Genomic DNA, 25,055 nt, shown 5'->3' with positions numbered 1-25,055 from the left:
TGTTGTCCACTTTCTTTTGTTTTCCCCCCCTGCCACGTGCAACACTTGAGCTATCCATGTTGTCCATACCTACAAAATGCACAAGTTAAATTAGTTCATGAGATATTCAGATTTCTATAATTAAAACAAGCATATATGTACATCTGCAATCATCCACCGAAACACAAACCTTAGTGGCCTCTAGCTCTATAGCTATTATACATCCCTTGAGAAAGAGTATTCCGGAAATTAGTCCACTCATTAGATGTTGATATATGAGTGATAAATTCAGGTTCATCGTTCTCTCCCTCCAAGATTTCCATGTTATCTTGCATCATCCCATCCTCACCAGCGAGTGGATCCTCAGCCATATTTTGTAAAATCAGATTGTGTAATAGAGCGCATGCCATTATAATCCGGCAATGAGTTTTGATAGGAAAATATGATGGAGACCTCAAAATCGCCCACCGGCCCTTGAGTCTTCCAAAGCATCTCTCAATAATATTTCTAGCTCTAGCGTGCAGCATATTATAATATTCCTCTGCGCTGCGTGGTGGGTTTTGTGCAGTCCAACCACCTAAGTGGTACCTTTGACCTCGATAAGGAGCTAAAAATCCATTTGCATTTGTGTAGCCAGCATCAACAAGGTAGTATTGTCCTTGAGGGACTCGAAACCCATCCAACCTCAAAATAGCATCTCTAAGAACACGACCATCATGTGCCGAACCCTCCCAGCCAGGTAATATATAAATAAACTGCATGTCGGGTGCACATACATCCAAAACATTTGTATCAATATCAGCCAGCCTTGACCTATACCTCCCTCTTAGATTAGTTGGGACGGTAATCTTGACGTGTGTACCATCTAATGCGCCCAAACAATTCTACAATATGAACATCATGAGTGATATTAGTGTGTTATACTACTAATCAGATTATATCATCTGACCAACACTAAAATTTTCATGCAGAGATAATTTACCTTGAAATACTTCCAATTATTATCTGTGCAATCTTCGGGTATAGGCTCTGGTTTCTTAAGTAGTAGGTTGTGCAGCTTCAAAACAGCCAGCAAACATTTATTGAAATTTCTGCTTATCGTCTCACCACTTCGATAAAAGAACTTCTTGATTGTTCTATTTTTTAGATGGTGTGATATTATGTAGAGAAATGTAGCCACTATCTCTCCCAGCGATGTGTTCCTTGTGCCCTCTAGACCACCAGTAACTCTAACCATCTCACACAATTTGTGGAATGTCCTCCTGTCCATGCGAAGCTCCTGTATGCAAGCTACATCACTCTCGCCAATGAGTTGGTACAAATGTGCGGCTCTAAGTTCTCTATTTCTAATCCTCTTTTCTATCTTCCACAACCTCCTTTTATAGACTAGTGCAAATAATAACCATATATAATAGTACATAAGCATGATGCTAATCGAAATATTCCTAAATGCTAAATTCCTTCGTCGAGATCTCGTGGTGGCCAAAGGAAGACGAGCCATAATGCTGAAAATAAAAATGCAGCACAAAATTATAAATATTGTGTATCTTGAAGTCATATGAGTATATATAAATATATATATATATGAGTATAGTACAATATATTCCTTAGCTCATGAAATTACTCTCAGCAAAACAAAGGGCACAAGAATTCTGAAGCGTCAAATTCTGCTTAAATAGCAAGCAACCTATATGAGTACAGTACAGTACATCATATATTTTTTTCGATAATAAGGGGTCAAACCCCCGGCTCCAATCAATTAAGAAGAAAACCAAACGAGTACCAGAGTTTTAACAACCAGCCTCACCACAGGGCAAGTGCAAAGCTATAGAGATGAAAAGGAAAGACAGCTCCAAACATGTTTCTTTTGCAACCTAACAAACTAAAACAGGATACATCACACACTCTCACTGAGGCCACAACAGCGGTGCAGTACAGCATATGTGATCCACAAGAAACTGTAGAATCAAATTATTCTTTAAATAACAAGCAGCCTCTTCCCTATCAAGGGCATGCATGACTCATATTATTCATATTATCTCCTCCATAGCTATTCTCTTATAGTATCACCCTCGCAAAACAAAAGGGCACAAGAAAATCTAGGTAATGCAGTAAGCATCAGATTTACAGTGAGGTAGTACAGTACAATACAATGTGAGCAATCCATGCAATTCTCAAGCATCAAATTCTGATTGAACAACAAGCAGCCTATATAAGCACAGAACAATGCAGTGTGATCCAATACAACTACTTTATTTATCTATATCCAACAGAGAAAAGGATCTGACCACCTCATTTGTTGGGGACAACAAATCACAGTATGACGAGGAAGCAAAAATTACTAATTCCACCAAAGAATCCCTCAAAATATTCCAGTCATGCGCACATTCATGAACAGTACCCAAATCTCAACTGGTTTAGTAAGTCTGAAGCCCTAACCAGAGTACAGTTCAGCCAAAACGCTTGGATCTTCCAGTTCGGAGAAAGGAAACGATAGATTCGGGCACTAGAGCACGAGAAGAAGAGGAGGGAGGGAAGAGGGGAGGTGGCGCACCGTGGTTCTTGTCGAAGATGCCGATCCAGGGAAGGTTCGCGTCGAGGAAAGAAAGGGGACCAGCTGTTTGGGGCGGAGTTTGGAGAGGTCCGGCTTTGGATCTTGCGGCGGAGGAGTGAGAGGCCGGCGTTCCTACTCCGATGGCGAGGGGAGGTCGTGGCGGCGACGGGGAGAGCTCACGGTGGAGGCAAGGTCGGGACGAGCGGAGGAAGGGAAAGTGGATCTGATTACGGAGACGAGCGTTTTCTGTTTTCACTCGGTGTGCCCTGTTTTCGGTTTTCCGAAGCGACGTATCCGATTACACGGTAACGGAAACCGGCCCAGCCGAACCAAACGCCCGTAACGTTTTCGGGAAGCGATGTAATCGGGAGGCGGTGCGAAATTGGCGAACCAAACGCGTCGACAGAGCAATTGGGCAGTCACGAGCGATAAGTTTATGATTCCATTCCACGATCTGCCACTTTCCTCCCCATCCTCCTCGCTTGCCCAGCTCCCTCTGTCTCTCGCACGCAAAAAAAGAAAGAAAAGAATTTGATCACAATTGGCGTTCACCCACTGTTCTAAAATTCACTGATTTAAGAGAGAGAGAGAGAGTACACAAGACAAAAAAGAACTAGAGTGCCTCAACTTGTCCTTCACGATCAGTTTAATGCCTAAAGTTATAAAATACATGAAATTGATGCTCGAACTTGTCCGACCATGCAAGTACGGTGCCTCTATCCGTACCCGTATGTACATCCAGCCCGTATGGCGTGCCATCATAACGGTGTCCCACTTGTTAGTGGCTGGGAGCGGGGAAGGAGCTGGGCACCGACGAGTGAGGATTTTTTTAGAAAACACTCCATACTTTATTTAAGGAATGTGATATTCGGCACACGTGTGCCAAATTGCTAAAAGTACTACACGAGTCTTCTTCCTTTGATCCCACCTCCTCCCGAGCAACCACCCTCCTTGGATCCCATCTTCTCCAGTTTTTTCCGGGCCTGTAGTTTAAAATAGGCAAAAAAAAAGAAGGCAGTGAAAGGGAGTCGAACCCAGACCCTCTTATACGAAACTAAGCTGGCCTACTTATCTAACTACATGCAACTTACACACTAGTTATATCTTCCTGAAACAAGAATAAACAAAAAGGCAGTGATTAGTAACTAAAAATCCAAACTGGCAGCCTCATTTGTACGGGTTTTAGAACAATACACCTTAGTTCTATCATTTTTTCTGCACATCTCACATGGTTCACAAACCCGGGTGTCCTCTTCACTCCTTTTAAGATGTAAAATATTATGATGCTTGCACGTAAGTTATCAGGTACGAAGTTCTAATGTTGCCATGCTTTTCTCACTCAAGTTTTTGGGGTATGTTTCTCAATAGTTTTTTCTCTATTTGTACTTAACTAGCAAAAATGTCCGTGCGTTGCAACGGGAGAATGTCACACAACAATACACCCAAAGACCTTGTTTCATTCGAGGCAAAAGTTGCAGTGCTTTCTACAATAATATTAGTCATGTCCACCTTGCTAAGCCTAGACAACGTGAAATAGAAATTCATACAAAAAAATCAAAGCTTATTCATTTTTTTAAAAATAACATGAATTTTGTAGCGACTCTGCAAAGAGCAGTTGACATATTTACATTGTATGATAGGCCCAGACTACTCCCTCTCTTGCAAGGTTGGCCATTGCTTCACTTTATCGAGTGTCACCATGGCTGTGTTCTCTCCTTCAATGTAATCTTGAACCTCTCCTGAAGAAAATCAAATAGAGCGCTTGTGCCATCAGAGGTGAGGGTGATACCATGTACATCTGAAAGTTTTATCTTTTTACATGAACCTATTCAAAGCACTAAAATCAAATGATAACTTTTGTCTGTTTGCTAATTTCTCCCATGGCTTAGGAGCATGCATTGTTCTACGGATTGACCACTTTTGACATATAAAAAATGTTCTCATGCCTTACCAAGTTATCATACAGGACAATCCCATACGAACAAAAAGTGGTTCTGATTACATAATATTAATTACTTATTCTAACACAAAAGCAAAATGCAAAATGACCCGCATAAGAGGGACAAGGGATGTCTGAATATAGTTCCCGAGATTAGCATGCACAAGTGAGATTTTTGAGAAAATAAATGGATTCCACAAGCTTAAAATATGCATAAAAATACAAAAGCAATCAGAAGTGGCCTCTCAAATACATGGTCAATAAAGGGCATTCAAGTATCCATGATCTTGGGACAAAGCAAACCCAATCTGTTGCTGAATCTATGAATAGCTGGCAAATCACTGAATAATCAAGGAGTCAACACAAACTACCTAAGCCAGGGCAGACCAAAAGGCATGACATAGTCAGAAGGATAAAAATTCTCATATGATGAAGTATCAGTTCCCCTTGAGCAGAATACCGAGTGATAACAAATGTATCATATGAACAGAGTGAAACTGTATGTAATGGAAACTTTTAAACTAAAAGCCTATGGGGCAAGAATTTCTTCTCCCACAACTCAAAATTTTTCTTCGTTGTGTTATCACCCTTGAATCTTCTGCTGCAATACGCTTCTCTTGAACCACACAGGAAAATTACAGAAAACATCAGTATGTACCTTATCATTCTTGTCTATTTCCTACAAATCCTTTTTATCAGATGTTCATTATGAGAAACAATCTCAGGGAAAAGGTAGATTGATGACCAAAGAAATGAAATTACAGACCAGTACGCAGTATGATTGAATTATTAGAGAATCTGACTGCTATAGAAAATGCATTTAGTGAAGGACTGTGCTAACGACCAGTCGACTGGTCGTTAGCGACAGATCCGCACGACTAGTTCCTAGGTGATCGCTATCTTCCCACGCTCGCTTTCCATTGATTTTTTTCCTTCTCTCAAAAACCGTGGTAAATCGCTAGCGGTTTTTTCTGGTTTTTCACCGCATAATATGAAAATAAAGATTCGAACATAGGTCTATGCAATACCTATTGAGCCTAATAACCAACTAAGCCACCTTTTGTTGTTGTCTATTGTAGATAAACAATGTTATTTGTACCTTTCTTATTTCTGCCATATCAGGAAAAAAAAATTGGCTTGGTAACTTTGGCATGACCAACGTGATAACTATGGTATGAGCAACATGATAACTATACCATGATAAGGCTGATAACTACAGTACGAGAAAGTTAAGGCATGAGGAAGTATGGTAATTTAACACATAAATTACCGATGAAAAATGTTTAAAAAACTTTTTTCTCTTGGATGAAAGATACCATGGTATTTAAAATGTAAGATATTAGTTATCAAATCTGTGATGTATACATTATCATGCTTTTTACATAGAAATTAGCGTGTGTATATTTTTCAACAAAAACAATTCAAGTCAAAAAATTATAATGACGTTTGTATGTGAGTTATCAGCTTAGTATGTGTCTATTAACAAGCTATTTACATATAAATTACCGGGTTTGCCCCCCCCCCCCCCACCCTCGCCACATTTACCAGGGGCGGGTACATAAATTATCAAGTTTGCGATGTGTGAGTTATCATGTTATTTGCATAAGAGTTATCGTGGTATGATTCAACAACTCCCACCCTATCCCCGCCGATAAAGTTATCAGGATTGGGCACATAATTTATCATTTCTACGATGTGTGACTTATCATGTTATTTGCATAAAAGTTACCGTGGTATGTTCCAATGACTCCCCTCCAACCCCAACCCCACCGACAAAGTTACCAGAACCGGGTACATAATTTAATGTCTATGATGTGTGAGTTATCTTATTATTTGCATAGAAGTTATCGTGGTATGTTTGTTTCAACGACTCCCCCACTCCGGCCCCTCCGGCAAAGTTACCAGGACTGGTACATAATTTATTATGTTTATGATGTGTGAGTTATCATGTTATTTGCATAGAAGTTACCGTCATACGTTTCAACGACACCCCACCCCGACCCCTGCGACAAAGTTATCAGGTCTACCATGCATGAGTTATCATATTATTTGCACAGAAGTTACCGTGGCATGTTTCAGCGACTTGCCCCACCCCATCCTCACCGACCAAGTTATCAGGACCGGGGTACATAAGTTATCAGGTCCGCCATGTTTGAGTTATCATGTTATTTGCACAGAAGCGACCATGGCATGTTTCAGCGACTTGCCCCACCCCCATCCTCGTCGACCAAGTTATCAAAACCGGGGTACATAAGTTATCAGGTCCGCCATGTTTGAGTTATCATGTTATTTGCACAGAAGTTACAGTGGTATGTTTCAACAACTCCCCCACCCCCACCCTTGCCCACAAAGTTTTTAAGACCGGAGTACATAAGTTATCAGGTCTATGAATTTTGAGTTACCATGTTATTTACACGAAAATTAACGGAGGATATTTCATCACACCCCCTCCCCCCGGTCGGTAAAGTTAGCAGGAACGGGGTACCTAAGCGGGGAAAAAATCGAACACTAAATTAACTCGTTTTATGCATACATAGGAGGAGACATGTTAAATAGCCCATTTATTTTCTTTTGTTCAAGAAAGGGATAGTAGGTCAGGTGGTAGGCTAGTTGAGTTGGCTCACTAGTGATGCAAGGATCGAATCCTCTCTTGTTCACACCAATTTTTGCGTAAAAAAATCTCAAACAAAAAAAGATCTGGAGAGGAAAAAAATGAATCGGAAGGAGAGCAAGAAAATCGGATCTGGCAAACAAAAGGATCTGGAAAGGAAAAAAAATGATAAATTATGTTCACCAGATCTGCACTATAGATGGATGGCTGCACTATAGCAGTGGCCTACTCACGGTAATCAAGTATCTACAGAACTAGATAGGAAATGCGGCTTGCCATAGCTGCCGGGTATATTTATGTTCAATCTATTTACACAACCGCCGAATCACCCAAGTATAAAAAATGGCAAATACAATAAAGTAAATATAGTGGTACTCCTTTAGAGAAGAGTTTGAAATAGATAATATAACATCAAGAAAAGTCACGGAACACAATCGTTCAAACCCAGCATCCAATTCACTCATTTCAAAGCTTAAATAAATGACTGGATGGATAGTCCATAGTTGTACAGATCCAGCGTGAGTAAATCCTCATCAGATCCAACATTTGCTTGATAAACAAAATAAAGAGGGCCTAGTAATGATAGCACAAAGAGGCAGCATCGATATTTGAGGCATAGACAGAGGCAAAACTCCTTCAACATGGTAATGTGTGCTCGCCTTTGAGCAACGTCATCCCCGTCTATGTATCCTGGATGTTGGGGATGATAAAGCAGTTATATGTTGACATTCAAAGGCATATCCATAGGTAATATCGAAGTATGCAACAGCAGGTAAATAAGTTTTCTTGAGCACAATACTTATATATATCAAATACTCTATCCGTCCGGGAAAACTTGTCCTCAGCTTAGTTCATTTATAATTTTGCAAATAAACCCTTATCCTTTTAGTTCTCATGCTAATCAACCCGTCTTCCACCCCGTCGCCTGCAGGCACCGCGCGCCCCAGCCACCGTCTCCCCCATCGCCGAGGGGCACCGCGCGCCCCAGCCGTCGTAGGGCTCAGCTTGCACCACAGCTGCCAACTTGCACCCCTGCTTACCTGCGCACACGGAGGCGAGCTTCCCCCCGCCCACCTGCTCCTCTGCGGTGACACCTCGACGGACGGCGGCTCCATGGCTGACGGGCAGAACCTCCTTGTCGTCCTCCTCGAGTCACCAGCACCGCCGCCCACTTGCGCAGCTGCCACAGAAGTGACCACCACCGCTCGCAGGGTGACTTGACGCCATTATGAAGACCTCGCCGTACATCCGCTCGGCACCGCACAGCCTCCCTGAAGGCACCATAAAAAGAACTCAGCAAGCATAGGCCCCCTCTCCAGAAGGCAGACTGTAGTATACTGCCTGAATCTAAACATTATTATTTATCTACCGCTATTACATATACCCCTAGATTAGATATGTATTTTTCTGCATAGAGCATTTCCTTTGATTTTAAAAATCGCTGAGGCACATACAGACTATATTTTTCCAAGTAAAAACAGAGAAGGGCCACGACAAATGTCAATTGACCTGGGCAAATCCTCGCAGACAACTGTTGGAGCCAGCGTCACCCGGCGAGCCCGGTGACCCGTGAACTTGGAGTTGTTCGTCAGCCATCATAACCTAAACATGACAGACGGGTCCAAGAGCCACCCCATATGAGTTAAGAAAGGAAAGTGAGCTTTGGGTATAATTGTGTATAGACGCGAAGCAATCCGGCAAGGCAAACCAAAACTCGTGGAAGAAATCGAAACAGAGGATGTACCCACCTTGCGAGTGGAAGAATCAATCACACCGGATCCAATCCCTTGCAAGCCGAAGACGAGGACGACGCAGCAACCTGAGACCAAGGGCCAACCTTAACCCTAATCAAAATGTATTTCACAAAACCAAGAAGAAAATCAAGAGCCCAACTGATGGGCAACCATTTCTCATTTTTGAGACTTCACAACAGTTGGTCACAACAGCAGCAGCAGCAGCAGCAAGAAAACGTCAAGGTTCAGGTCACAACACTACCAAATTGTGATCTTATGGAACAAAGAGTAAATTATCTGCACAACAAAGCCTGTAAACACAAATAAGCAAGCACTGTAGGCTTTTATTTATCACATTTTCAGGCTGGTGGGCAATATAATTCTGGCTCATATCAAAAGCTAACATTTTATCCATATCAAAATGCCATATGACAGAACAGAACATTGTGCAAACTTTATCTTCAGGCCACTCAAACTCAAAGCATACTAATAACCAAGAAGCATCAGGTTACCTATGGGTACAAACAGCAGGGTGGGGATCGGAGGGGTGCTCCTCTTCGAGGTGGGCACGCAAGGATGCTGATGCAATAGTAGGTGTAGTTCTGGCCAGCTCCTTGATCCCCGCCAGATCAGCACCCGCCCTCGAGAACCTACAGATCAAGCAATCAGGAAAGTCGTGGCAGATCGACATGATATTAGACTAATTACTTGCATGGATTTCCTATTTCCTATTTCCTTTTTTACCTTTAACTGTATTCTCTCAGTGGAACATCATAGATTCTGTTCTTCGCTATAAAAATAAAAAAATGCCTTGCAGTTAGGGAGGCAGATTCGTTATGGTGTAAAGTTAAGTACCAGAAATCTCCAGTTCGAAATTTCCTTGCTCATCCAAAATTTACATGCTAATTCTAAGAGTTCTAACATTTTCCCTTTTTGTACCTGCAACGTCCTAATGCTACAAATATATGCCATACTTGCTCGAACAAAATATGACCTCATACGATCATATAAAAACTAAATTATCAAACCCATAAGAATCCAAGACCGTCATGTTATATATTTGCATGGAGATGCTCTTTTAAGGCAGAACTCAAAATTTCACTGGTCAGACAAGATTACTATTTAGGAACCATTGGGAGATTAGCCAAAACCCAAAATGTTGGTCTGCATAGAACACTAATTAGATTATGGGAATTTGGAGCAATATGTTGACACCAATAGTAGATAGCTGATTTTCAGAGGTGAATTACCTTGGGAATCACTGGCACTACTCTCAGTCAAGCGAGGGCCCTGAGCAAAAGGAAAAAAAAGAAACAAAAAGATTTAGTTAGTGGCAGCAGGAGAACAAAGAAAGTAAACTGTACTATATATACCTACAACAATTTCCAAAATTGAATTAAAATCTAACAATCAGATCCACTTGTTCATTTTGAAGCCCAACGGATCAGCGAACGTATAGTACAATTCAACTCTTAGTTTTGTACCAAAACAACTATATCATCTATAGGTCATGTATTTTGCAGGTAGACTTTAGTATGACACAACATATTGTATCTAGACCTGGAGTGAATAAACATTCTTTTCAATGGAACTTTAAACAACCCAAATCTCTTTTATACAGAGCCTGTAACACTAACAATAAACAGTTTGACTGGCAGACAGTACACACTACAAAGTACGTTTCCCCAGCAAGATACCATATCCTGAAATAACTTCCAGTATCATATATCTATGTATCCCAGGCAGAATTTAGCATTAGGCACCAACATTTTGTGCCGGTATGAAACCGAATATTTTTTCAGTGAAATATTGAGCACCCCGTGAAAAATCCCTCAACGTAGACCCTTGTCGTCGTCAGAGGAAACTGAATCGAGCGATGGGAGCAGCACATACAGAGAAGAGAAGGATGAGGTGTTCGTCACCAGATGATCATTTTTTTCAGATGCCAAGATGAGGAACTGCTTGTTGCAGGCACCGCCCGTCCCGCTGCAGCTGCCATCGCCACTCCAACCTGGCACGCATGACAACAAACCAGTCAAGAAAAGGCAACATCTCCAAAAGAAAAAATATGCACGGAAAAAAGATTCATTCACCCACAAACGATATTTCAATAGCTAACAAACGAACAGCTGTCCACTCGATTGATCACAAATTCGACCTAATGTCTATGGAGAAAAATGCTCAAAATCAGATATAGAAGGCCTGAGAAAGTAGCTTCCACTTGCAACTCCACAGGCCACAGCAGCGGCTGTCCTTGAATTTGGCTGCAACACGGCCCTCCTGCGTTCAATGGCGACGCCTTTGGGTGGATCAGATGCGCGAGCTCGAAGGGGGACCAGCCCAGAGGCATTGTGTGCGTGGCACGGGAAGATGCCTCAATTAATATAATGAGCCATCTTCTCGTGCCGGGTACAGTCTGTATCCTATCCGGTAACTATCTGATAATACACAACACAAGGGACTCGTAATTGATTAGCTCATGTACTCTTGTCCAGCCCTCGAGTGTGTGTGTGGCACGGGAAGATGGCTCATTATATTAATTGAATGTGCATATTATCTGACCTTCTTGGACTACCCTGAATATTTCTAAGCCATGCATTCAATTAGCTCCCCTCTCTAATTTCTGACCATAGTTTTGCAGCCGTCTATATAAATCAGAGAGGGGATGTAATGCATCTCAGCTGACCTGTGCAAGTGTGCGCGAACAGCTGTTGGTGGAGCCAGCGGAACCTGGTGAGCCATGAACCTGGAAATCATCGTCAGCCACCACAACCTGAATAGATCCAAGAAATTCCTGAGATGAAGGCTCATATGCAGGGCTCAGAAGCCGCAGTCATTTTATACCCCCCCCCCCCCCAAAGCGAAATGACCCAGATGCCCTGGTGGGGGCACGATATTTACATTTTGTTGCGACTGGAATTTTATCCGATGGCCCAAGTCGATCAAGGTCAAAATCGGATGGCTCACGGCAATCGGGCTCGAGATCAAACGGTCGGTATCGCGACAGACTTTCGATCGGACGTTTGAAAATCCAAACAGCTGAGAAAACTCCATTTCGGTTCAGACTCTAACAATGGGATTCTCGATTCAGGGTTCATTGCATAGCGGTCTCAGATTCACCATTCCTTGATCATATAACCTACCCCGTCATCTCTTATCACCAGATCAATCTGTTCATACAGTGGAGCTGCCCTGGTTATCACTCAACAAGAATGACCATCCAAGGACAACAACAAGTATCACATGATCAAAAAGGATTCTAGAGACAAGAGGGAGGATCCAACCTGATACGCACAGGTGCCACGATTGCTCAACGGCACACTTATTTCAGCCACGGTTAATCATCATCGCCCTAGCATGAACGCCACTGATCAATCTAGCAAATCCAGGAGCATAGCTATAGGACCAGGGCATCCACATGTAAACAAGAGCATCACATTAGCTCCTATGATAGCAACTAAACATGAACAACAGCCTGAAAACCCTAAAATGGCATGGATCCACAACTACAGAGCTCAAGTAGGAACCAATGCATGAGTAGGGCATAGAGCATCAACCAGACGAGCACCACATCAATATAGCCATGGCCATGTCCCATACAGTAGCCGAAGTAGAGGAGCGGGAGGAAGATGGACCTCACCAAGGGAGGCTGTAGCCGAGGCAGTACTCAGTGCGCGCCGGGGTTGCGCTTGAACGCCGTCCAACCGGCGAGGAACCGCGTCGGAGTTGCGCCTTGCACCGTCCCGCCGACGAGCATGAACGCATCAAACAACCTGTGTAAGGAAGGCATCGTTGTTTATCAGAAACAATTAGTTAGGAATTACTATTCAACAGAAATGCATTTTTTTAGCACAAAGATATACACAGGAAAAATACATGAGTAGATCCTTCTATCAAAGGTCACAGAAACAACAATATGTAATCAATATGTTAGTTAGAAAATATTTTGGTAGAACATATTCAAAACATCCATGTGCAGTAAAAAAGGAACTTGACCTTGCTGCAACCATCTCTGAACCTGACACTACAGTCTAAACCAGGGAAAAGGAATAACAATGCAGCTTTCTAGTCCTGACTGCTTTTCTTGTGAGCAAATGCATAATAATTTAGACTCAGGCACTATACAGAACAAAAACAAAATGGCTCCAATGAAGCAAGTATTAACCAAATAAACATATAAAGAGTTAGATAAACAACTGAATGCCACCAAGGCGTATAAAATTAAGAGGGCGCCAGATATGCAATAACCCACCCGCACTTGAGGTCAGCGAAAAATCTATTTATACAATCATGTAAGCATCATAGCACTCCTAGCTAACCAAACCCACCCATCCTTATCCACACCACCTTCTTCTTGCATCTCACAGAATGGAAGCGGAATCATGCTCTCCTAAAAGTACTGATTTGTGAAGTATGCTGAATATGTTCCCTCTTTCATTTCATAATATCCCAAATACTTTCCGTCAGTGTCACAATGCAACAGATAATCAAGACACCCCGATGGAGTGCAACAACAGATCAGCAACTCACGCTGGTTAAGCAGTGCCATCTTAGAAATATACTTGAACTGTGGTGATGTATTCAAATGTTCTATGGCAGAGTATTGCTATGAAGAATCTACTGTATAAAAGTGCAGCCAAAATCCACTGGCACGAACCATAACTCAAAAGTGCAAATTGGGTAGAGTTTTACAATTGTCGTCCCGGTCCTACATGATAAGCAGAAATTCATGCGGCTTGCTATTTCAATGTAACAATATTTACTGCAAGAACATGTCAGTAGGGACGAATGAATAGAAGGTTAAACGAATGAACAAATGTTTCTTGTGCTTGTTGTGATCACATCATAGTTCTGGTGACCATACTACTGCTATTATTATCATGGGCAAATAACCGAGAACAGAACCAGATAACATACATGTTACAAACACCAGCTAGTGTGAATCCTAACGTGGTCAACAAATTCAGGGATCCCAAATGTATCTAGGGTTGGCAAAATCGAAGACAGCAATTTCCTAATAAACATAAAATTGAGCTAGGGCGCGGTCTGATCTGAGAAACCCATACCGAATAGAGGACGTTGGGCTTCTCGGACGAGGTGAGGAGCGAGATGCTGGAGTTGGCCTCGGGGGGCAGCACGTCGACGAGGGCGTTGGAGTGGCGGTGCAGGGCGACGGAGGCGGAGGGCTTGAGCAGCTCGCGGTTGATGGTGCTGAGGATGCGCACGTAGTAGTTGCTGCCGTCGACCATATCCATGAACTGGCCGATGACGAGCGGCACGGACTGGATCCGCTTGACCTCCTCCTGCGCGCGCAGCAGCTCGCGCTTCAGGTTCTTCTGCTCGTCCTTGACGTACTCCTCCTGGATCTCGACGAACTCCATGTGGCGCTGGAGGGACTTGAGGCGGCCGTAGAGATCGTCGTCGTCCTCGGCGGAGGGGGCGGAAGACGCCGCGGGGTAGGGCGGAGGGCGCCGCGGGGTAGGACGGCGGGGGCGACGGCGGCGGCGCCATGGGTTGGGTTCTGGGGGAGGGACGGGAGGAGAGGAGGACGAGAGCGCGGCGGCGGCTGCTAGGGTTGGGAGGGGATCGGGTAAGGGCATCTCCAGCCGCGCGCCCACAGGAAGGCCTACCAGGCGTTTCTTTTGCGCCGACGCCGAAAAATCGACCCAGTCACGTCTTTAGGAGGCCGATTTTTCGCCGGCTTGGGCCGAAAACAGCGCCGACGGATCGAGGCCGAACCCGGCGCGCTGGGGACGCCCGGGGGCGCCGGGGCGAATTGTTTTGGCGCGAAACAGCCGCGGGCCCGCCGCGTCAGCGACTCTACCCTCTTCTCGGCCCTTCGTCGTCCTCATCGCCTCGTTTCCCGCGGCGAATCAATGCCAAAGCTGCCGCGCCGGTCAGCCTGCGCCATTGATGCCTCACGGGCGGCGCAGTGAAGACCGGATGACGCGCGTCCCTCGCCCTCCCTCGCCCGCCACGCGTACTCACGGCGGCTCGCGCACGGGCGGCGCCTCGGCCTATATAAGACGCGCCCCAGAGCACTCGGCGACTCGTACTCTCTCGTCGTCGTCGTTCCTCCCTCGCCTCTCTCTCGCCGTCGTCATTCCTCCTTCTCCTCTCTCTCGCCGTCTCCAGCACCCATGGCCGAGCGCTTCCCAGGCGACGGCGCGGCGGCGAACGGCTTCGGCCGCCGCCATCTTCACGAGAGCGAGGCTCGCCTCCTTTTCGAGGCCGAGTACCCGGTCCCGCCGGACATGCGGGTACCCGGGGCGTGGAGGATCAGCGTCGGCGGCGTGCCGGTGCCCCCGATACCCACCGGCGCGGCGCGGCGTGCGGAGATCGCACGCATCTGCTCGTCCTTGCCGCGTGCGGCGAGGGAGGGGCCACGGTACGTCCCCGACAGCCCGCTCTGGGAGCCCTACTTTCGCCGCCGTCACGCCGAGCAGCTCGAGGCCACCAACGGCGTCGAGCCCTCCGGCAGGCTCAACGCCGTCGGCCGGCGTCGGTGGTGGAGTGTGCCCAGGCGCACGTTGGAGGCCGTCCTCGAGTACATCGAGGGCGACAACACGCCGCGCCTCGAGTACCCCGCTCCCCCGTCCTTCACACGCCGCCGGGGAAGCTCCTGGACCCCGAGGCGCATGGAGACCGGGGGGTCCTCCTCCTCGTCCGGCGGCTCCCCCTGCCTCCACCTCCGCCCCGTCAAGCCGGAGCCCCAGGCGCGCCTGTCAGCGCGCGCACTCGCAGCTCCAGCGTCCGCATCGGCGACAACGCCTCCCCCACCGGCCGCTTCGTCCTCGTCGAGCCCAAGCCGGAGCCCGGCCTCCCCGTGGAGTACGAGGAGATAGCCTGGCGTGGCTTCTCCGACGAGGACGCCCTGCGGTGGGCGCGAGACGACTACCTCCACGACGAGATAGTCCGGCAGCGCCGGGCCCTGGAGGAGATCGCCGCCCACAAGCGTGGGCGCGAGGACGAGCACGGCGTCGTGGTCCTCAGCGACGACGACGACGACGCCCCCGGACCGTCCAACCCGCCGCGCCAACCGGGGGAGGGATGCAGCAGGGACGGCAGAGGCGTCGGCGGGGGCGACGACGACGACGGCGGCGGTGACTACACGCGGTTCTACCGCCTCCTCGGCATGTAGAACCGCGTGGGCGGGCGGCGAGGCGGGCGGCGAGGGAGACGGCGGGGGTAGCCCGCAGTAGTTTTTCCCTTTTTTATAAAGTATGTTTAAATTTGAACGAACTCGCCGATGTTTTGCGTTAAATTTGAGTCGTGTTTGCGCCGTATTTGACTTTTTTAAAATCCCGTGGGGGGCCGCGACCGGGGGGGCATCACGCCCCAGTGCGCGGTTTAGCGCCGGTGCGCCCCCAGGGGGCGATTTTTTGCCCCTCCTGGGGGGCCAACGGCTGGAGATGCCCTAAGAGAGGAGAGTGGGGGAGGAGGAGGCGGCTAGGTCTCCCACGGCAGCGGCCCCCTTTATACCCCTCCTAAGAGAAATGACCAAAATGCCCTGATGGGGCATCGTATTTACATTTTGTTGCAACTGAAATTTTATCCGACGGCCCAGGTCGATCGGGTCAAAATCGGATGGCTCACGGCGATCAGTCACGAGATCGGACGGTCGGTATCACGAGGGACTTTCGATCGGACAGCTGAAAATCCAAAGCACTGAGGAGGCTCCATTTTGGTTCGGTCCCTAACAAGGGGATTAGCCCACCTCTGAACAAAAGCATCCGGCTAGTTGAGATGGTCACTGGGTATAGTCAAAGTTTGTAGTGAGTCTGTGTAGGTGCGGGGTTCGATTCCTATTGCTGCTACTTTTTTGAAAAAAATGAGCCGACAATTGAGGATGACGCAAGCGTACGTGCCTGTCGCTAACCACCAGTCGGCAGGTACTTAGCTTTCTCGTTTAGTGAAACTTGATTATTATCTTCTTAAACCAAAAGAGAATGTATGGCTATAACAAAAAGGATTCAAGATGACAAAATAATAACATAATGATCAAGAAATGATGCAGGCAAAGGAGATACAAACACAAACCTGATGTTGCTAATAGATAGTTGCAGATGCATGGCTCTATACCCAATTTCGTAAGCAACATCTGTAGACTGCATAAGTTGGGTCGTTTAGGCTCTTCCCTATAAAAAATAGTAGCATGTGCTCTAGCTACTTCCCTAGCAATACTCTTTTTTGTGACGCTACTCTTCTAGCAAAAATAATAACTTAACAACTATTCTTCATTTCAAAATCGTTCATGAAAACCCACAGAAGTCCAGAATTCTTTGCCTATGATTAGCCCTGCAATCTGAAGACTTGCACTGAACTCATCATCCTGTTGCCTGAAGGAAATTTGGTGCGAACATCAAGCAGACTGCACAAGCTTCACAACCACAATAGCAGAGTACATAACTTGGTACTTTCATATTTAACATCTTCTACTTTGATATTGTTTCGGCAACTCGATGGAAAAGCTTGACAGAATAACATGGTTACAACTAATAGTCTGACGGCCAAACGCAAGAATTTCCTACTGACAGGGAACCGACTCCATTGTAGGTTCACGAGCTTCCAGGGGAGGCCACCGTCGAGGGAGGCCCTTTCTAAAAGGAGGGACTTAACATGGGCGAGCAGAGACTACAATTGATAAGGACGGTCTGAGGGAAGCCTGAGGGCACGGTTGCAGGTGGTGGCGGTTTCGCCTACAAAGCAGCTGGAGTACTAAAAGTGCAACGTTGAGCAACAGGTAACAACACTAACCTTCAATATAATGGCAAGGGAGCTATCCATGGAGGTGTCTAGTTGAAACTGAGTATGGATGGCGCTTCAAGCTAATACTATTACTAATTGAACTGAGCAAGACATCCGCATATACTTCAAGCTTTATCGAGATACCAGTGAGAGCAAAATCACTGGAAGCTAATACACAACCTTATAACAATATACTACACTGGGTATATCCACTATCATCTGGTCCAGCCGTTCAGGTGAAGTGAGCGTCAGTAGAACAATGATCTACAGACCACAAGAGTTCCAAAGCACCAATAATCAGAACATCTACAAAGAAACAAAGGAGCAAGCAACAGCCAAAAAATAGGCTAAATTACGAACCTGAGAATCAGGTCGTGGAGTTCAAGGGGAAACTCCTCCATGCCCTCCTAGCAGGAGTTGATCACGATAGCAGATTCATCAGGGTCATCGAAGCTGCAGAACATGTTGCTGCTACTGCTCGACGTCAAGCTGCTGTCCCTTGCAAAGTATTATTCTGAACATGCTGCAGAACGCACATATGAATTTCCATGACGGCACGAAACTGAATGCAAGTAATATTGCTGTAGGAAAATCTACACATGAGTACTAAAAGAGCTGCAGCGACATAATTCTACATGTAGTAAGCTTAAAATTGCCATGTTCCTCCATTTAGTAATTTGTGTACTGCTTAACTTCGGATGTAGATTATGCAGATATATAAAAGTTCAGTACCTTGTTCCTCCTTTCCAAATCTTCATTTCATAAGAACGGAAAGGTAAATTGCCCGTGCGTTGCAACGGGACAAAAAAGGCGAGTACTCAAATTTAGTGAGAATTGTTAGATGTCGCTCATTTCACAATTCGTTAGATGCCACTACACACCACTTCTTCTATCCAACTCTAATAATTGTCACAAATAAGGTCGCCCTCGTCTCTAGTGACATTGTGAAAATAATGTTACTGTGGTCATGTGTACCGAAGTTCCACTAAAATGAAAAATACAAATAGCTAAATTCAGAATCGGGGAGAACTGTGTCAAACATGCACAGCATGTATTACTTTATCTTCCCTTTAGCAACCTAAAGTAACTTCTCTGAAGTGTGTAGATGATCCGAAAAACTACAACTCATATGACATGAAGATATAAAAAAAGCTTTGCTTCAAGTATGAAGGAAGCCTTTGTCTAACTTGGAGAACCTGTAGTTATAAATTATAGGTGCAATATACATTTAGCCTTACATAGCGTGTAGGCAGCATTGTGTTTTACATTCAGTTGAGATCTTGTTTAATAACAGCTACAGGCAGTGGCGTAGCCAGGCCCTAGGCATGGGGGCACAATCCTTTGCTGAGTGTTCATCCCTGTACCTATCTTCCAGATTGTATTACTCCCTCTGTTCACTTTTATAAGACCTTGAAAACATTTCAGACAATGTGCAAAATAACTTATTTTGAGTTGTCTGAAACGACTTATAAAAGTGAACGGAGGGAGTACTTTATTTTACAGATTGTATTTCACGGATAACCCTGTGTTCAGCTGCCCACATCCCACAAATCTGGGGCGTTACATGATAAAGGTGAAGAACATCCCGGATTCCATCAGGAAAATTCATTGAAGAAGCATCAGAATAACATCTTGGCTAAACTTTATCTCCAACCACCAGTGCTTAGGGGCAATCTTTAAAAAAGAAAGTCAACACAGTATCTAGAACTGGTTAGAAATTACATACATTATGTGTAGGGGTCCATGCAAGTAGATAGTAAATTACACTGGGATGGCATGACTATAATAACATCCAGTATTACCCAAGCTTCGATTGTTCAGATGGGAATGTATCCAAAAGTAAATAACATCCATAAAAAATAACTGGAGCTACTAACTTATTAAACACAGGGAAAAACAATTGCCTAATCCATGTATAAGCTACAATGATCAGCCTACACACATTTTCGTATCAGTATTTTTTTAATAAAACTGCTAGGAATGGGTGGGCCAGAGAAGCAGGAGGGAGCAACCTGACCTACGCAAGCAGCTCGCTGCGTTTGGGAGCCTCGTCCTGCTCCTGCAGAAGGCGCGTACAGGGTGAGCTCGCTACAGGAAGAGGCGTCGGCTGTTGTGGAGGAGATCGGGGCTCGCCGCATTCCGCCAGCTACTTCCTTGGCAGCAACGACGACCGGGGAGGAGTGAGGCGAGGGCGGTGGCTAGAGACCTAAATTACCATGGTATTTACATAGAAATTACCGCGAGTATTCTCTAAAACTTTTCCCTATCCAAAATTACCACGGTGTTTGGACGTACATTACCGTGTTATTTGCACAGAAGCTGTCGAGGGTATTTTGCAATGATTATTATCCTAGTTAAAATTACCGAGGTGTTTGGACGTAACTTATCAGGTCTGTGAGGCATATATTACCATGTTATGTACAAATAAGTTAGCAAGAGTATATTTTTCAACAATTTTTTCCTAGGGCAAAAGTTATCATGGTGTTTGTATGTAAGTTATCGATTATGAGCCGCTTATACTACCATGTTTTTTTTAGTTAGTGGGGGTATGTTTGAACAAAAAAAATTCTGGGGTCCAAAACTTATCATGGTTTTGGTAGGCAGTTTAACAGGTCCACGGTGCTTAAAATACCATGCTATGTACACAAAATTTACCATTATATGTTTACAACAATTTTTTTTCATCGAACAAAAAATTATTGTGGTATTTTCGACGTAAGTTATCAAATCTATGGTGCGTATATTATCGTGCTATTTACACAAAATTTATCGAAGGTATGTTTTCAATGTTTTTTACTCATGACTCAAAATTATTGTGGTGTTTGTGTGTAAGTTATCTAGTCCATGGTGCGTATATTACCAATTATTTAGAGAAAATTACCGGGGTTATATTTTTCAGCAAATTTTTTTAGAGTCAAAATTACTGCGGTGATGGTACCTAAGTTATCAAAATTAGTATAGGGAACATTTTCAAGGAGCAGTTTACTGCGAGTGAGAGGGATACCTGCCCGACAATATATCATTCTTTTCGAAACTACTTTTATTTCTTACCAAAAAAGAAAGGTTGGGAGCAAATTCCACGAGAATTATAGCAGCAGATAGCAGTACCATGAAGGAGCACGGACGTGGAATTTGCTAACTAGCAGCGCGCTAGCTAGCTAGCCAAAATACTAGCATTCGTTGGAAACAAAATTCAGGCATTTGTTGTACTAAAAAAGAAAGGGCATGTGAACCAAAATACTACGGTTTCCTCTGTTTTTAGTTGCTACCTGAAGTTCAGCTGGAGCTGCCATGATTGAGTGCAGTCCCGCGGGAGCAGAGCCGGCCAGCACTGCAGCTGCAAGAACACCAATTAGTCTGGGAGACAGAGAGCAGATGGATCGATCTAGGAATCAGTTGAACCAACGGATGCAAACCAATCGATCGATTAGCCCAAGAGTAGGTACCTCCCGTTCAGAACAAGTTGAAGCGGCGGGATCCTGGTTGGTGGGCGGCGGTGCGCGTTGCCGGGGCTGGCGGACCGGGGAGAGGGAGGGGCAGCGGCTCGCTGGGGGCCGGAGGGTCGGCGGGATGCAGACGGTACTGGTGTGGGCTGGCTGGCGCGGGGGGTGGTTGGTTGTCGTAGCGCCGACTGTAGGTGGTGGACCTCGCGGCAGCGGCGCGCGCGACTAGGTGCAGGTCGAGACCTCCTCCAGCTCCAGGTCAAGACCTCCCCAAGCTGCATGTAAGCCGAAGGGATGAGGAGGCAGTGTGTCACACCCCCACCTAATACAGAGTGGTGTATGACAGGTCAGGTCCACTTGCCATGTGGACTGAGTAGTAGGTGTGTGCGTGTGTGTGGTGCTTATCTACCCAACCCTCTGGTCTGTACTAATCCATCGAATGGAAAAGAGATGAACTGAGCTCAGCTCCTTCGTCCTCCTTCGGTCAACCCCGTACTCGCTCGTGAGTTCTCCTGTGATTCTCTAGCTGCTGCTAGCGACATCACAATTGGTATCAGACTCTGCTCGTTTCGCTACCCACAACGGCGCCGCGTCCATCACCAACCACAAATGCTCAGACCCGATTCATCCTGCTTGAGATGGACGAGATGCAGAAATCCCTGCAGGAATTCTTCACCAAAGCGCTCGACGAGAAGCTTGCTCCGGTGACGGCCGAGCTCCGCGAGTTGCGCGCCGATCTGGAAGAGGTCAAGCGAGCGCGCTCTCCGGCTGCTCGTCCGCGCGACCCCGCACAAAATCAAATCGGCGGCACAGGCAACAGCGCCCCCCATCTGCACGCGTCGCTACCCGATGCCGACGACCCCGAGGATCACCTCCAGGGTCACGCCGATGAGGCGCGCAACCAGCAGTACGCACCTCGCGGTGAGGAGCTTCCACGCGGGCTACGCGAGGATCGCCGCGACGATGCCGGCTGCTACGAGCGCCGCCGCGACCGTGGCGATGTGAAGGAGCTCGACCTGCAGTTCGCCCCTCGGGGCAACGGGGTCCCGCGTGGACACCACGAGATCCACCGCGACCTCGAGGGCGCTCACGGGCGCCGCTTCCGTTGTGACGGTGACCACTACCGCGACCGCCGCGACCATGGCGACAACTTCGACCTGGCGTACCCGCCTCGCGGCTACTGGTTGCCGCACCATCTAGTCCATCCCCACGACGACGACGCCTACCACGAGCGCCCCGTCCGCCGCGACGACGCCGGCTGCTACGACTGCCGCGACAGCTTTCACCTCAAGCCACCCAAGCATTCCTTTCCGGTCTTCAAAGGGCAGTTTCCATTACTCTGGATCGACAATTGCTACAATTATTTTGAAATGTACAATGTGCCGGATCGCCATTGGGTTAGCACTGCCACCTTGTACTTCGAAGATCACGCTGCTCTATGGCTGCAAGCATACAAGCGTACTCACCGGCAGATGAATTGGGATGCCTTGATCACGGCCTTGGTTGTGGAGTTTGGTAGCGATGACTACGACAGCCAGATGTCAAGTCTGTTGCAGCTCAAGCAGATTGGAGCAGTAGCCGAATACAAGCACAAATTCGAGTCCTGCATGTACCACCTCTTATCTGTTGATGCTGCTCTGAACTCCAAATGGTTTGTTTCTCATTTCATCCATGGCTTGCGTGATGAATTTAGAGCAGCAGTCAGATTGCAGCATCTAGCTAGTGTGACTAAGTCAGCTCATCTAGCAAAAATTCAGGAGGAAGAAAATGACAATTGCCACCGTCCACGAGCAGGCCCTACTGCAGCAATCAAACACCATATGACCCATACACCTCAAGGGCCAGTGGAACCTCATCGAGACAAGGATGACTTTGCTCGGGAGCGTGCCTTGCGAGACTTCAGACAAGCTAATGGCCTTTGTTTCCGGTGTGGAGACAAGTATAGCCGCGAGCACAAGTGCAAACCACCTGCCCAACTATTGACCATACAAGTGAGTAACTGTGGCGAAATTCTCTCTGAGGATACAGTTCATGCTTTGGAGTTGCTGGATGAACCAACACTAGCTGGTTGAGCTCATGCCATGACCTGATGGAGCATCAATTTTGGTGGGAGCAGGGTCAAATGTTGCTGAAGTTCACCTTGTCTTCCAGCTCGTTGTAGAGATGCAAGTATTTTGGGGCTCGCCTGCCGCTCAAGGAGGGGCAATTGTCACACCCCCACCTAATACAGGGTGGTGTATGACAGGCCAGGTCCACCCTGTTGCCATGTGGACTGAGTAGTAGGTGTGTGCGTGTGTGTGTGGTGCTTATCTACCCAACCCTCTGGTCTGTACTAATCCATCGAATGGAAAAGAGATGAACTGAGCTCAGCTCCTTCGTCATCCTTCGGTCAACCCCGTACTCGCTCGTGAGTTCTCCTGTGATTCTCTACCTGCTGCTAGGGACATCACACAGTGGTTGGTCGGGAGGCGAGTGGGACGTGGTGGGGAGGCGGCGGTTGCCCGGATGGAGCGCGGGGCAGTTCAGGAAGCGGTGGTTGGCTGGATTTCACGGTGTTGTTGTCGGGACGGGGGTGGCGCGTGTGGCAGGGGGTCGTCGCCGGAAGAGGAGCTGGGCGATGTCGGGGGTAGCCTAGGTGGCAGGGGAGGCGTGGCGGCGTACCAAAGGTAGGCGGCGGGGTCACGCGTCGACACTTGGTGGCAGCAGGGGAAGGAGGCGGCGCATCGGTCGGATCCAGGGGAAGGAGGCGGCGCGGTGGCCGGATACGGGGGCGGGTAAGGGGCAGGGGCACCGCGTGGGTGCCGGTGGTTGGATAGTGCGCTGGGAAAGATGGCGAGCTCGAGCGATTTGGATGGAAGGTGTGGCATTTTTACAAAAACGATTCCATTTGCCACATACATATTTTGTTTATTTAATCATGTAGGAAAGCCCTCGTATCTGTGTATTTTAGCGACAACAAATATATTAAAAAAACATCATGGCGATGTTCGCGAACCAACCTTTGATTGAGATGGTTAGGTGGACCCCGGTATCCTCAACCCACCAAATTTTTTCCCATATAAAAAAATACAATAATTATCTTTTTTGTGGGTAAAAATAAAATAATTATCAATATGAAATTATTTTTGTATTTTAAAACTTTGTTATATTTTCATTATTGTCTACTTTGAAGAGGCATCTTCATCCGGACCTCAAGTACACACAATTATTGTTTATCTTCATTGTATTTCTAAAATACCAAATTATTAAGAAATTGACAATTTTATATTTTGTACAACAAGTATAGAAAATTATTGTGCAATAATATTAAATTCTACAAATGTATCAAAAACATGTCAATCTTGTTTGCGGGAATGTATGGATAATTTTAAAAAATAAATTTTAGTACACGTTAAACTTTCTAAAAAAAATCCTCACTCGTTGATCACCCAGCACCTTGCCCCCTCTCTGCCTATAACAAGTGGGACACCGTCATGCTGGCACGCCACGCGAGCTGGATGTACGTACGGATATGGATGGAGGCACCGTATTTGCACGGTCGAACAAGTTCGAGCATCAATTTCACATATTTTACAACTTCAGGCACTAAACTGACCGTGAAGAACGAGTTGAAGCACCTCTAGTATATTTAACTCTTATAAAATACTCCATCCGTTCCGTTATGTAAGGTGTATTATTTTTGGCATGGTGACCAAGGCACGGAATTATAGACATCGTAGGACTAAATTACCCTTGGCAAATTTGTTGATTAGTGGTAAGTAAATGAGAGAAGTGCATATTTCAACCCTGAACTTTTGCCCTAGTCTAATTTACAACCCCAAACTTCAATACCGTCTAAATTACAATCCTCAAGTCTCAAAACCGGTCAGGATTTAACCCTTCTCTCTCTGTTGACCGGTTTTGACCCGTTGACTAGTGAACAGTAAATTAAAAATAAAAAATAATTTCGTTTTTTCCACAAGGTGAAAATAAATTTAAAAAAAAAGTGGAACAAAAGTAAATTTTCAAAAAATAATTTTGCTTTTTCACTTGCTAAACCGTAAATTCA

The 25,055-nt window shown here is 46.0% G+C and overlaps 1 protein-coding gene across 30 annotated transcripts; it reads right to left on the bottom strand.

Annotated features, from left to right (window-relative positions):
* Positions 1-7,844: 7,844 nt before the first annotated feature.
* On the bottom strand, positions 7,845-21,318 carry LOC147986987 (26S proteasome regulatory subunit 6B homolog). Of its 30 annotated transcripts, none has more exons than XR_015617492.1 (12): positions 21,011-21,318; positions 20,834-20,901; positions 19,577-19,770; positions 17,925-18,087; positions 12,457-12,589; positions 10,739-10,827; positions 10,067-10,106; positions 9,561-9,606; positions 9,329-9,466; positions 8,832-8,902; positions 8,593-8,685; positions 7,845-8,354 (listed from the first exon to the last, which is right to left on the bottom strand). XR_015617492.1 is itself a non-coding variant. In XM_087545031.1 (11 exons), the coding sequence occupies exons 1-2, from the start codon at positions 14,414-14,416 to the stop codon at positions 12,581-12,583; spliced, it is 543 nt and encodes a 180-aa protein (XP_087401157.1). In that variant the 5' UTR covers positions 14,417-14,462; the 3' UTR covers positions 7,845-8,354; positions 8,593-8,685; positions 8,832-8,902; positions 9,329-9,466; positions 9,561-9,606; positions 10,067-10,106; positions 10,739-10,827; positions 11,503-11,589; positions 12,101-12,213; positions 12,457-12,580. The 30 variants fall into 30 exon arrangements, 12 of the variants coding, with proteins under 12 accessions (XP_087401157.1, XP_087401158.1, XP_087401164.1 ...); XR_015617495.1 differs by having other exon boundaries at positions 17,925-18,078; XR_015617493.1 differs by having other exon boundaries at positions 19,582-19,770.
* Between the last annotated feature and the right edge of the window lie 3,737 nt (positions 21,319-25,055).

The sequence above is a fragment of the Triticum urartu genome, chromosome 2A (genome assembly GCF_056163025.1).
Source record: "Triticum urartu cultivar PI428250 chromosome 2A, HENAU_Tu73, whole genome shotgun sequence".
NCBI lineage: Eukaryota > Viridiplantae > Streptophyta > Magnoliopsida > Poales > Poaceae > Triticum > Triticum urartu.
The sequence above is the reverse complement of the archived record's forward strand: the minus strand, read 5'-3'. Positions and strand labels throughout refer to the sequence as shown.

Excerpts from the sequence above, each read along its gene's own strand:
- LOC147986987 (XM_087545032.1), bottom strand. The coding sequence starts at position 14,416 with ATGCCCTTACCCGATCCCCTCCCAACCCTAGCAGCCGCCGCCGCGCTC.